Raw genomic sequence first — 13,244 nt, forward strand, 5'->3', positions numbered from 1 at the left:
CAAGAATTGTAATAAAAGACAACCGCAGTACAGGATGCAAACTTCAATTTCTACTTCACATGATCTTCCTTGCTTATTGTTTGATGTTTTTAAATCCAAGTTAAGCATGATTTTCAACCATGTTTCAACTTGAGGGGGAGTGTTAGAAGTTATATTAAGAAATAATTTATTCCCGTCAGAAATTATGATGATTAGATTTATTTTCTAATATAACTTTATTTCATTTCATATTTTAGATTTATTTTTTTGGATTGAATTTATTTCCTTTTCTATTTTAGACTTTCCTATTTTATGTTGTTTCTTTTATTTCTAAATAATTATTATGAATTGATTAATTGGAGATATTATGTGTTATTTATTTTCATATCTTTCATTTCCTGTTACATCTTTATTATTTTCTTTCTTATTCTGGGATTCATGTAAGGGTTATTTATACCCCATTTCATATCAATAAAAATATTCCGCATTATTATGAATTTCAACAAACTCCATCACCCCTACTTAGTAGATCAATGGAATAAAATATCTTTATTTCTCCATTTTGAATCTTTAAAAATTAGCTCCTGCATCAAGATATCAAAAGCTTCAAGAAAACAAGGCCTGCAGCCACTATTTTCCAATCCTGTACTTGGAATGCAGTGAAACTATAAACATCTAGCATTTATGACATACATAATAGAAAATTTAATCTAATTTGCAAAATTACTATCGAAAGACGATAAAATATATAAAAATACGGAAATAAGAAAAATAAAATATTTCATTCATCCCATAGTTCTGGTCTATGTTAACGGCAACTTACGCACGCCAACCACAAAAAACATAGCATTTAAAATATTCCTGACCGTCAACTTGTATTAAGAATGCACTAATTATATTATTTATTCAAGAGAAATTGTTGGTCAAAACACCAACTTACTGCAGTGTGCTTGATGCCGGTTGATTTTCCAACTAATTCATGTTCCTTAAGAAATAAGAGCTCCCCATGAACAGGAAGAAAATGTTGAGGCTTCACAATCCTGAGAACTTCCTCCTAAATGATTTAGAAGGATGCTAATATTAGAGTCATCCACAAGAGATGATCGCATTGACAATGAAGGGAATTAATTTGACAATGTTAGCAGCAATAAATTTTGCAGTGAATAACGAGAAATGCATTAAACGAGCTCAGAAGTGACAAGGAGCTCCTAGAAAGATTAATTAATGGCCCGCATGGAACTTACCAACTCTTCACGATAGCCATGTCCAGATGTATGCAATAGTTCATTTTTACCCATTACAACGGTGGGGCCAAGTTCTGAGATGCGGTTTAACATCTTCATGACTCGAGTTTCATTTCCAGGGATAACCTATATTTACATTGAAAAGGGAAAATAACATAAACAAATCATACTTGAATCATATCATGGCTTGAGAAGAACAAGAATAGCTAAGCTTTAGAAAATGAAAATCCAGCGTCCGCTTTAAATTTCTGTCAGTATCCAAGCTTAAATATCAAAATTCAGTAAGGTAGCAGCATTGCTTTCGTTCAGCTTTTTGGTATATTGAAAACAATAAGAAAATCACCATTCAACTTTCTTTCAAGGCATTTTCTCCACACCCTCATTATGCATGCTTGCTATCTATAAGAAGCTTAAGGTCATACTGGCGATTTTATTTTCTATTAACTCACATTTTTTAATTGGAGAGAATTTAATATGAGATCAATTTATCATTTTGTGTAGAATTCATACGGATATATAGAAATCTTTAGTAGGAAATACACAACAATAACGAAAGAAAAAATAAATATAAAATCAATTTTAATTATGAAAGTCCATGTATAGGTGAGGTGACAAATAATTCCACGGATCACTGAGATGAGATGAAGTGAATAAGAAGGAGAACTACTAAGCTGGAATATTGATAGAGGCAAAGACAAACTTGAAGGAATTTGCATTGATGGATATCTGGATTAATTTTTCCGCACTCCTTCTCGAAGCAAATCAATAGATATTGTCCAATCTAAGCTTGCATGTCAGTTATTAAAATATTATCCTTGATAATCCTTTGGAGAGAATGTTTGCAAGTTACCCATTTATAGCAATGAATGAAGTAAGATTAGACCATAGCGTAGCTTTTCCTTCATAAAATGCCCATCACTTCAATATGTTTTGTTCTGTTCTTTTGCATGTAATTATGTGCGAAATTGATGGTCAACTTATTGAAATAATAAAGCCACACATAACTTTTCCATCGAACCTCTAAATCTTCCAAGGTATTTTTCAGCCATAAAAGTTTATAAATCCATAATGTCATAGATCTAAATTAAGCTTTTACATTAAATCTTACCATTATACTTCAGATTTTTTACTTCTCTTACACAAATTGTCATTGAAGAATATGCAATACTCGAAAGATGACCTTTTATCAACCATAAAGCTTGCATATTTAGAATGTTTATAGGTTTCAAGTGAGATTTTCGCGTATAAAAATTTTGATTTTGATATTTTAATGAGAAATCCTAGAATTGCTTATTTTAATTCTAGGAAATTTGTTGGGCGTTTGTATGAGAAATACAAAATCAATACAAATTTTTATATAATAAAATCTGAAATTTTAATTATTATTCAATGACTATTTTGTTTAAATGGGAATTAGACAAGTAACAAGTCTGCATATAAATAAATATAAATTTACAAAATAAGTTAAATAAATAGATTATAAGAGTATATAAGACTATAATGAATAATGCCAACAATTTAGAAATATAAGTATAAAGCTGCACTACGATTAGATTGATTAAACTAAACACACAAACGGCTGGCTAGGGTGAGAGTGACAGGTGGACACAGGTTGGACAACAGATGAGATGATTGATTAAGGGATGCTGCAGCAGTGGAGAGAGTTAGAGGGGTATCAGCAGTAGCTGGGTATGTCTAAGGGGCCGTAACTGCTTGTTGGAGGGGTTGGGATGAGTGGCTGCAGCAGTTGGAAGAGGTGGAGAAAATTGCAGCAAGGGTGAAAGGTCCGCAAGGGATTACAACAAGGTTTGGAAGGGGTCAGAGGGGTTTGAGACAAGGTTGGAAGGACTGGGAGGGATTACAACAAAATATGGAAGAGTGCCAGAGAGGTTAGCGGCAAGGCCTGAGTGGCTGGAAGGATGTTGGAGGGTTGCTGACTGAAGGTCAGCGAGCCAGGGAGAAGGAATATGGTGAGAAATGTGGAGATAATCACCAACTCGGAGCAAGATACAACTGGAGCACCACTTGACCTCGGATACATCCCTAGCAAGCGAGACACCTGAAGGTAGAAATCAGAAATAAGAAATCGACAAAAAAATAAACCTTAAAACACACAACAACGTACATATAATGCTAGAGAGAATAGGAGAGTTGGGAATAAGAGTGGTAGTTCCTGCCCATTGAATCAGTCGGTTGGTCCAGTCTCCTGTTGGATCGGCACCCTTGCTAAATTGGTTGAGCCGGTTTAGCTAAGCCACGACATCAGTCTCTCAGGGTTAGGAGAGCTTCAACTTCATCCGTTGCAGCTTCTACGTCTTTGTAGTGCGGTGTCAAGTCTGCAACATTGAGCGTGGCAGAAAAACTGTAGTCCTCTAGCAAGCAGATCTTATATGCATTATCATAATGTTTTCGAAGTATTTTGAAAGGCAAGTCTACTCTGGGCTGGAGTTTTCCGAATGCTCCTACTGGGATCTCTTTTTTTTTTTCAACCGGAGTCACACTAGGTCTCCTTTAAGGTTCACCTTTTTATTTGTCTTGTTCTCCTATGCGGCTATGCCTAGTACTTGTGATTCTTCTTAATGAAGTTTGTCTTTTTATTTGTCTTATTTGTCTTTTCGACCTCCTCGTGGAGTTTCTGAATCTCATGCACCGATTCCTCAACATACTAATCTCTGACGTTGGTACAAGGGATACCAATTCAAGGAAAGTGAGTGGGTTGCATCCGTACACAATCTCAAATAGAGCAAATCTAATAGTCTTTTGTGAGTGGGTTGCATCCGTACACAATCTCAAATAGAGCAAATCTAGTAGTCTTTTACTCACGATAGTGTTGTAAGCAAATTCGCTTAAGCTAGAATCAGATCCCATTGCTTAATATTCTTCCCAATGAAACATCTCAAAGAGATTTCCAAGGAACCTTACTACCTCCATTTGACAATCTGTCTATGGATGAGCTACGAAACTGAATTGAAGCTTAGTGCCTAATTTTTCTCCGAGTCCTCCAGGAATGACTCAGGAACTTGACATTCCTGTATGAAGTGATGCTCCTGGATATTCCGTGCAGCCTCACATTGTCCCTGAAATACAAGTTTACGACATGTAATGCATCCAGTGTTCGGTAGCAAGATACAAAATGTCATTTTCGAGGATCAATCTACCATGCCCATGACTGAATCCTTGATTCGGTGTATTCTCAGAAGAACCACCACAAAATTCATGCTAACTTTCACCTACGGTGTCTCTAGTATTGGTAATGCGGTGTATAGTCATGTATTATGTCCCCTGATTTTTGCCACATGACAAATCCGACATTGCTTGATGGGTCATTCCACATCTCTCACTAGTTAGGGCCAAATGAAGTGTTCACTCACGAGTGCAAAAGTCTTGGCCTTGACAGAATTCCTTGCAATTCCTCTATTGTCACTTTCCTGAACAATGGACTCCCTCAACAAACATCTAGGAATGCACAACTCAATTTAGTAGAACAAGTAACCATCTACCATGTAGTACTGCCCGGTAGGTTTCTTCTAACACTGTTAATAGATTTTCCTAAAATCTTCGTCTGTCTCGTATAGCTCCTTTCTACCTCAGCGCCTGTGACTCAGGTCTGCATTGCAGTGATCAATATGTGATATGCGGTTCTGACTCGCTGCTTTGTACTTGAGCACGAACTGGAACGACGCTAAAACTCCACCCAAGTCGCATGTCGACCCTTAAGTATGCTTTGATTGTTTAAAATTTTCAAGTTTTCGTAATCTGTGAACAACGTGAACTCGCTCGTCCATAAGTAATGACTCCAGTGCTCAATAACTCTTACAATACCATAAAACTCCATGTTGTGCGTCAAATATTTTCTCCTGGACTCATTCTGCTTCTCATTGAAGAAGACAATGGGGCGACCTCCTTAGCGTAGCATTGCTAATATCCCAACGCCTGGTGCTTCAGACTCTAGCCCAAACAACTGATTGAAATCTGAAAATGCCAAGACTGGAGCTTGGGTCACATTTTCCTTAATTGCGTTAACCTTTAGTGCGTTAAAACTATTCTGAGCTGCATCCGTCCACTAGAATTTCTATCCCTTCAAATGTTCTTGTCAGAGAAGCAGTGATGGTACTAAATCTCCTAAAGAATCGCCTGTAAAATGATGCTAGTTCTAAAAACTGCGTCTGCTCGGTAAAAGACTCTCACAATGGCCTCGATCTTTCTAGGATCCAACTGAATGTCTGCACGATAAAAGTCAAAAAACATATTTAAGCAGTCATAAAGGGCACTTCTTTGGATGGGCATATAGCTTTATTGCTCACAACACCTTGAATAATCAACAGTATACCAGAATTTTGTCTAAGTATAACACAAAAATTTCTCAATGCGTGCTTGAAATACCTTATTCATCAATCTCTTAAAAGTGTTGGGCGCGTTTTACAATCAAAAGGGCATAACTATCCATTTGTATAAATCATCCCGTGTCTTGAAAGCGGTCTTTCCACTCATCCCCCTAGCCTCATTCGGATCTGATGAAACCCAATGTGATAGTCGATCTTGGAAAAGAGAGTGGCTCTGTGCAACTGATTCAAGATCGTGCAAGTGAGGCATGGGGAATCGATATTTGATAGTATTTAGTGATAGCTCAACTGTTAATGCACATCCGCCACAAATCGTCTTTACTGGGTACCATCAGAACGAGGACAACACACAGACTCGTACTCTCTCTGACCAACTTTCCTGAAATGAGATTTTGTACCCATCGCTGCAACTCGTACTCCGCAGGTCTCAATCTTTAGATAGATTGATTTGCAACATTAATTTGGGTATGAGATCAATGATGTGTCGAATGTCTCTCAATTGTGATAATCCCTTGGGAAGACTGTTGGTCATCACATCCTGGAAGCCATGTAATAATGAATATAGCAATACTTGTATCTCACTCTCCTCTTCAGTGTTTTCTATGCCTCTCGCATCCGTAATAGGTAACAATACGATGCATTTCCCATCCTTTTTAAAAGACTAAATATTATTGAAGCCATCATGTTGAGTCTTGCGTTCAAACTGCCAAATCCTACTCCAATAGAAAATAACACGCGTCCAGCGAAACCACGTCACGCCACAATTGCTCATGTTAATTGATCCCCAAATGAAAATTCAACTAAACACCACTAATCTAATTGTATCTCATTTCCCCACTTCAACCAAGTAAGGGAATATGATTGAGAAAGTTTGTGTGGACAAACTCAATTTCTTCACCATTGACGCAGATCGTCGATAATTAAACTACAAACTTTTCCCTTCACAATACACTGTCCGTTTGGGGCAGCTTATAAGTGCGGGCGGCGTTTTCAAAACGCCACCATGCTGTTTGGTTCGCGCGTTTCACCAGCTTATCCGAAACTGTGTTTGGGTTTTTACACTAAACGCAGGCTGCGGGTCGACCCCTGCAGTCGGCCCGCGGGCCGCGTTTAAACATCAAAGCTGCTTATCCTGAAACGCAAAGCTGCCCCAAACGGACCCTTAGTGCAGAAGATATTGTACCGCTACCATGACTGATCTCTCTCCTTCTCTAACTTCAGAACTCTTCGTATGACTAACATTTCTCCCTCTTCACCTTGCGCTGAAGTTCTTCCTATGGACTATCCTTTGATTCCTCATCCTTCGCCTTCTCGACGATGCCTTAATATATGAATGAAACAACTCAGCTCGTGGCACAACTAAGGTTGTGTCCGTAGTTGTGGCATCTGAAACACTTCCTGACAGGCATTGTACTAGGCAAACTACATTTTTTGACTTCTTTCCACTCAAATCTGTCTTATCACCCCCTATGTTGTCCTACCAACTCCTTCAGAGGTACCCTTGTGGGTCGCTGTAGAATTAGTTGTAGGTGGCTGCCTGATTGAGGACTACTGCCTAAATAAGGATTGTTGCCTGCTCTATTTCCGATGTATTTCCACCTTCAAGGCTAAGATTTGGACATCCCCTAGTAACCGGTGTGGCTACAACTACACAATCATGCTAATAATGGGCTTCTAAATAAGGCTTCTGCTCAGGCCACTGCAGCAGCCGACATGCTGGGGAATCGCAACTCATAATTTTCACTCTGATGGTATAATCATAAGGTATGAAACTGATTTTAACGATACTTGATACTTTCATTTCCTTCTCTTACTTCCATTTTGTGATTTAACTAATTTTTCGTGCATTATTCGTTTCTGGTAGTTGTTGGAGGAGCTGAACTTGTGTCGGAAGTGTCCTAAGTGTCTTGTGAGTTTCCATAAGAATTTTAGCACTAAATCATCAAAAGAGGAAAGGAAATTATAAGTTTTAGAAAGAAAATAGAAGAAATTTAGCAACTTCAGGAAGACAGAATTTTGTCGGGAAGCCTATTTGAGGTAAGAATGTTACAATTTTGGGTTAAATTACTTTTTGAGCCGAAAATTTATAAAATCCTAAGATATTTACAGATTTTAGGTTGTTTGCAAAAGATAATAAGTACAAGGCAAGCTTGTAGAAGATCGTCGTAGGATGACACCGTAAATTTTAGGTAACATAATCCATAACATAATCCTATGCTATTTTAAGAATAATAATTCAATTTAACAGAAATCACTTGAATCTTAAAGCTTAACATTATTTTTTAGGCTATTAAGATCAACATAAAAGTCACCGCAACCTACAGCTATTTATCGAACATTAAGATTTTAGCATGGTAACCGAAGTAATTATACTTCTAAATTTCAATAATTTTCTTTATTTCAGATTGTATGTTTGATTCTATGTATGATCTAGTTTAGTTAGATTTTTTACATTGGTAGATTAGAAAAGATATGCATGAAAAAAATGATATACAAAATATGCATGAAAGATATGTATGAGATGCAAGACATGTATCATGATCTGCAAGATATGCATGATAGAATAGATACGCATGATAAGCATGATTAGAAATGACATGCATGATATAAGTAAGAATATGTATGATATGAGAGTTATGTATGATAAATAGTTACATAACAGAGTAAATATGCAAGTTAGTAGATACATAAAATTATCTTAACATAATTTATGTTATAAGAATAATGTATGTTATAAAGAATAAAATAGCTTATATATGAATGATTATATGTACATGTTCAGAGGCACCCCATAATAGTACAAACAGGGAACGCCAATGAACCCACGTGCTTAGAGTTTTTCTACCACCCCAGAAAATTGTGATAGTTAAATAACTAACTGTTGTGCTGATGTGATAATAGAAGATAAAGACGAGTATACTAGAACTTATCTTCTAAGACAATTATGATATTTACATTGCCAACCGTTGTGCCGATGTGATAATATCGATTAGAAGCGGTCTTTTAACCCTAAACAATTGCGATGTGTAGATCGCTAACCGCTGTGCCAATGAGAGTCGAAGAGACAATATCGACCAAGAGTATAAGTTTTTGTTGACGATGATCTCACAGAGACAGAAATGTATGTAAAGAGTATAAATTAAAAGTAAAGTTAATATATCTGCATATAGAAAATTAACGTATGTTCATTTAGAAAAAAGTCATTGATATATGCATTAACATATATAAGATTTCTTATAAAATTTTGAAAGTTTAGCATATTAAAAAATTTCTTATAGAGATATGAAAGATCAACATGCATATTGTATTTTTTTCATTGGATTATTGCATTTTAGAAGTGTGATTGCTCCTGGGTTATCTTTAGATAACTCATTATGTTGCTTTAATTTTATTTTTAAGTTTTAAGCTTTGAACAAGATGAATTGAAGAGGAGCAAATGCGTATAATAGCGAGAACAATAAACAAAAATGTATACATTTTTACTTGTTAATTTTAATTCTTTTCTTTAGTAGCTCTTTCACATGTTATTTACATATTAAACTACTTGTGATGGTAACAAAATAACAGAAAATTTATTTCCATCATCCGACCGTGCTTCCCTTTCTTGATTAATTCCAAGCCCTGGGTTGGGTCGTAACACTATCCCCCCTTCAACTCTCCAAATTACAATCGACGGTAATCTCCCCCTGAGTTCCAACATCAATCTTCACGAGCCATCTGTTGAAGCCAATGGATCTCCCGCTGTATCTCGTCACAGATAGTTTCCCACATGTATTTTCATGACAACATGATAAGAGTTTGGGTTTGGAATGGGTGGCTAAGAATTGGAAAAAAAATTTTGGGGTTTGGGGGGGGGGGGAAGGGCAGATGCTAGAAACCGAAAACCTTAGAGCAAGCTAAGGTTAGACTAACTCTGATACCAAATGATACCGAAAATAATCTAAAAAGAACATATCATGAATATTATTGCAAAAAAATTGGAAGGAATCACAACAAATGTCCTTGAAACTGAACGAAAGACCATTAAACAGACAACAGTTGCCTAGAGTGAGAGCAACATGAGTGAACACCAGTTGGACAACAGGTTAGATGATCAGTTAGGGGATGCGATAACAGTGGAAGGAGTTTGAGGGGTGTCGATTACAACAGGGCATGGTGGAGGGGTTACGGCTGCATGTTGGAGGGGTTGGGACGGGTGGCTGTAGCGGTTGGAAGAGGTGGAGAAGGTTGCGGCAAAAGTGAAAGGTATGGGAGGGATTACAACAAGGTCTGGAAAGGGTAAGCGAGGTTTACGACAAGGGTGGAAGGTCAGTGAGGGATTACACCAAGGTCTGGAAGGGGTCAGAGGGGTTTGCGACAAGGGTGGAAGGTCTGGGAGGGATTACAACAAGGTTTGGTTAGAGGAGTTAGCGGCAAGGCCTAAGCAGCTAGAAGGGCGTTGGAGGGTTGTCGGCTGAAGGTCAACGGGCCAGGGAAAAGGAATACAGTGAGGAATCATTGAGATAATCACCACCTCGAAGCGGCAAACAACCGAAGCACCACCTATCCGAGGATATAAGTCGTAACAAGGGAGACACTTGGAGGCAAAAATCAGAAATCAGCAAAAACTAAACCCTAAAACACACAAGAAGCGTAAATATAATGCTAGAGAGAATAGGAGGGGAGAGACATAGAGCAGTAGTTCCTGCCCATCGAATCAGCCAGCCGGTCCACCCTCCACATCATAATAATAAATATTTTTCAATAGTAAGAGAGAAAAATAATAAATATATGATATACTTTTATAAAATTGAATGTGAAAATCTTAAATGTATCCAATGATTTAGGCGGAAGGAAGTAAAACTGAAGACTATTTGACAAAACAAATCATTTAAAACTGAGGATGGTACATACATTTTCTTATACCAATCAAACTTTATTATAAATTACTTATGATTTATCTCTAATTTTGAAAATATTGATCATACTGAAATGAATACCACAGGTTTTAAGCCCTGCTTACATTTTATTAGATAGGATATTGAGCAGTAAAGTGAATGCAAGTAAAATGAATTATATAGAAGTGCATACATTTACATGTTGATTAAGGAAATTCATCTACTTACATAATCATTGATAATGTTAAAATACTAGCGCATAAAATGATTGTACGTTCGCAAGTTGGAAAAATGATATTAATATTGTCGTGCTTTAAATGATACAATTAGATAATATTCTTGTTGATTGTATTATAAAAAAAATGAAATAGAAAACATGATCTCCTCTTGTGATGATTTCCTTCTCATTCATACTATTCTTCAAACCTTTCATGTAGTCATTGCAGCTGCGTATCCCCATGATTTTAATATACTAAAAACTAATGGAAACAAAAGAGACCACGAATATCAGCTCCCCTATTTTCTTTCATGTATCAGATGTTTGTTTGTGAACAACCAACTGAACTTCTAATTTTCTAATGACAAGTTGCAATCATCCAACTGTTGTTGATGTGTTTTTAGATTGTTATTCCCAACTAGTATTTAGTCATTGCTTCCAGCCAGTCGGTGTAGATTGGACGTTTAATTGTTAACTGGTGACAAAAATAAAATTGATTTTAAATCCATGCCATCCAATTTTTACAGATTAATACAAATTACCCATATATCTAGCTGCCAAACAATTTTTATGGTACAATCCTAACGCATTTGCATACTAAAAGTTTATTTGCGCAACAGTAATTACAGCACAACAGCCCCTCAGGTAGGTTCCATAGTCTCCTTACAGCATGTAAGTGTAATTATGAAAATAAAGGCACAAAATATTGACAAATCATTATATGAAGAAAAAAAAAAAAACTGAAGAAGATATTTGAAGGCTACCTTAGCTGAATATAAAATTACATCCTCCTTAGTCAGTTTAAGAGAATGACTACCTCCAAAGGATGCTAGATTTAGAGCAGCTCGCGGCTCTGCCTGACACAATATTGTGCACGGTGAAACTCTACCTATACCATTGCAGATAAAGACTGCAGAATCTCAAATTTTCTGGCTATGAAATTAAGAATATCATCTTACCTGAGAGCCAGTTGTAACAATTAATAAACCATTAGGTGGATAGGCATCGATGTCCTCCACTTTCACCTACAAATCAGTACACGCAGTTTACTTATCTACATAACAGTTTTAGAAATAGATAGAATAAATAAAATATAATAAAAAGATTTGCAAGATAAATGATACAAAACAACGTGTACCTTGGCCCGCTTAAAATTTTATGAGAGTACCAAGGGCTTTTTTTTTAATGTTAAAAGTGTGAAATAAAAATGGGAAGAAAAAGGCTTCAGCAGCTGTCTTTTGGTTTGCGAGAAAGGGAAGCGACTTTCCCCTTTGGAAGTGGCTGGTTAAATTCTTAGCTTTTTGACTTTGGGCTTTTCACATTCACAATTCCCAAAAACGTTGTTCATAACATTTTTATACTTTTAAAATTTTAGTGATGCTTGCACACGTACAAATACACATGTTCATACTCAAATACAAATTAGTTTACTATAAAATATATTGTATATGTATTATTATATACACAATGACACTAATCAATCCATAATCCATTAATTAAGCCAAATAACAGACATTGAAATTTGCAAATTTGCAATATATATCATATCGGATGGTCTATTATTAATTTACAATAATATAATATGTACAATAAAAAATATAAAAATATATATAAATTATTAATAATGTATAATTTATCTTAAAATATTATTACATAGTTGTTATGTAAATGTGGCTTTAAACAGGCATGTCTATAAATATATTAAATTTATTGGATTTATTCGGTACTTCTCCTATCCAACCAGATAACAGAAAATAGGAAGCTTTGTTTAGCTGTTCGAATAAAACAACTTTTTTAGAAATGATTTCCTCAACTAGTAATTTGAGAAGTAGTACTTGTCATTTCCTCGAGCGTATGGACAACCAAATAGGCTTAAGTGCATGTACATACAAGAGGGCATACTAATAGGCCTCTTAAATGGACGCGTCCTAGTTCCCAAACCATGCCTCACCATTTTGCTTCTATAAAACAGCAGCAGCAACAACAACAACAAGACTTTAGCCCACTAAGAGAGATCGGCTACAAGAATCCTTTTTCTCCATTGTGTCCTATTGAGTGTCAAATTTTCATTTAATTAAAATAAATTAAGATCATTTTTATACATTATGCCAAAGTCTTTCTAGGTTTACCTTTGAATTTTTTAACATAAGTCGAATCTAAAACATCTACTCTCCTAATCAGATCATCAAATAATCGAAGTTTAATGTGACCAAACCATCTAAGACGACTCTCTCTAATTTTGTCCCCCACTGGAGCTACACCAACCCTATCATGGATATATTCATTTCGCAATTTGTCTCTAAGTGTCCAACCACTCATCCATCTAAGTATTCTTATCTCGACAACACTTAACTTTGTTTTATGCTTCTCATTTAAAGGCCAACATTATGCGCCATAGAGCATTGCAGGTCTCACCACCATTTTATAGAACTTTCCTTTCATTCTAAGCGGAACTTTTCTATCACACAATATGCCTGAAGCATTCCTCCATTTCAACCAACCAACTTGAATTCTACTAATAACATCCCGATCTATATCACCATCACTTTGAACAATAGATCCGAGACATCTAAAACATTCACAT

General features: G+C 36.1%; 1 protein-coding gene across 2 annotated transcripts in view; it reads right to left on the bottom strand.

Annotated features, from left to right (window-relative positions):
• LOC110022382 (ribonuclease J) overlaps positions 1-13,244 on the bottom strand; it is a 68,414-nt gene that overhangs the window by 13,016 nt on the left and 42,154 nt on the right. For both annotated transcript variants that reach the window (XM_020721286.1, XM_020721289.1), the window contains 4 exons: positions 11,620-11,685; positions 11,425-11,517; positions 1,224-1,349; positions 920-1,033 (listed from right to left, as the gene is read on the bottom strand). In XM_020721286.1, the coding sequence (XP_020576945.1) occupies positions 920-1,033; positions 1,224-1,349; positions 11,425-11,517; positions 11,620-11,685 (399 nt within the window). The remainder of the gene's footprint in view (positions 1-919; positions 1,034-1,223; positions 1,350-11,424; positions 11,518-11,619; positions 11,686-13,244) is intronic.

This window comes from Phalaenopsis equestris, unplaced genomic scaffold (genome assembly GCF_001263595.1).
Source record: "Phalaenopsis equestris unplaced genomic scaffold, ASM126359v1 Scaffold000188, whole genome shotgun sequence".
In the NCBI taxonomy this organism is placed as follows: Eukaryota; Viridiplantae; Streptophyta; class Magnoliopsida; order Asparagales; family Orchidaceae; genus Phalaenopsis; species Phalaenopsis equestris.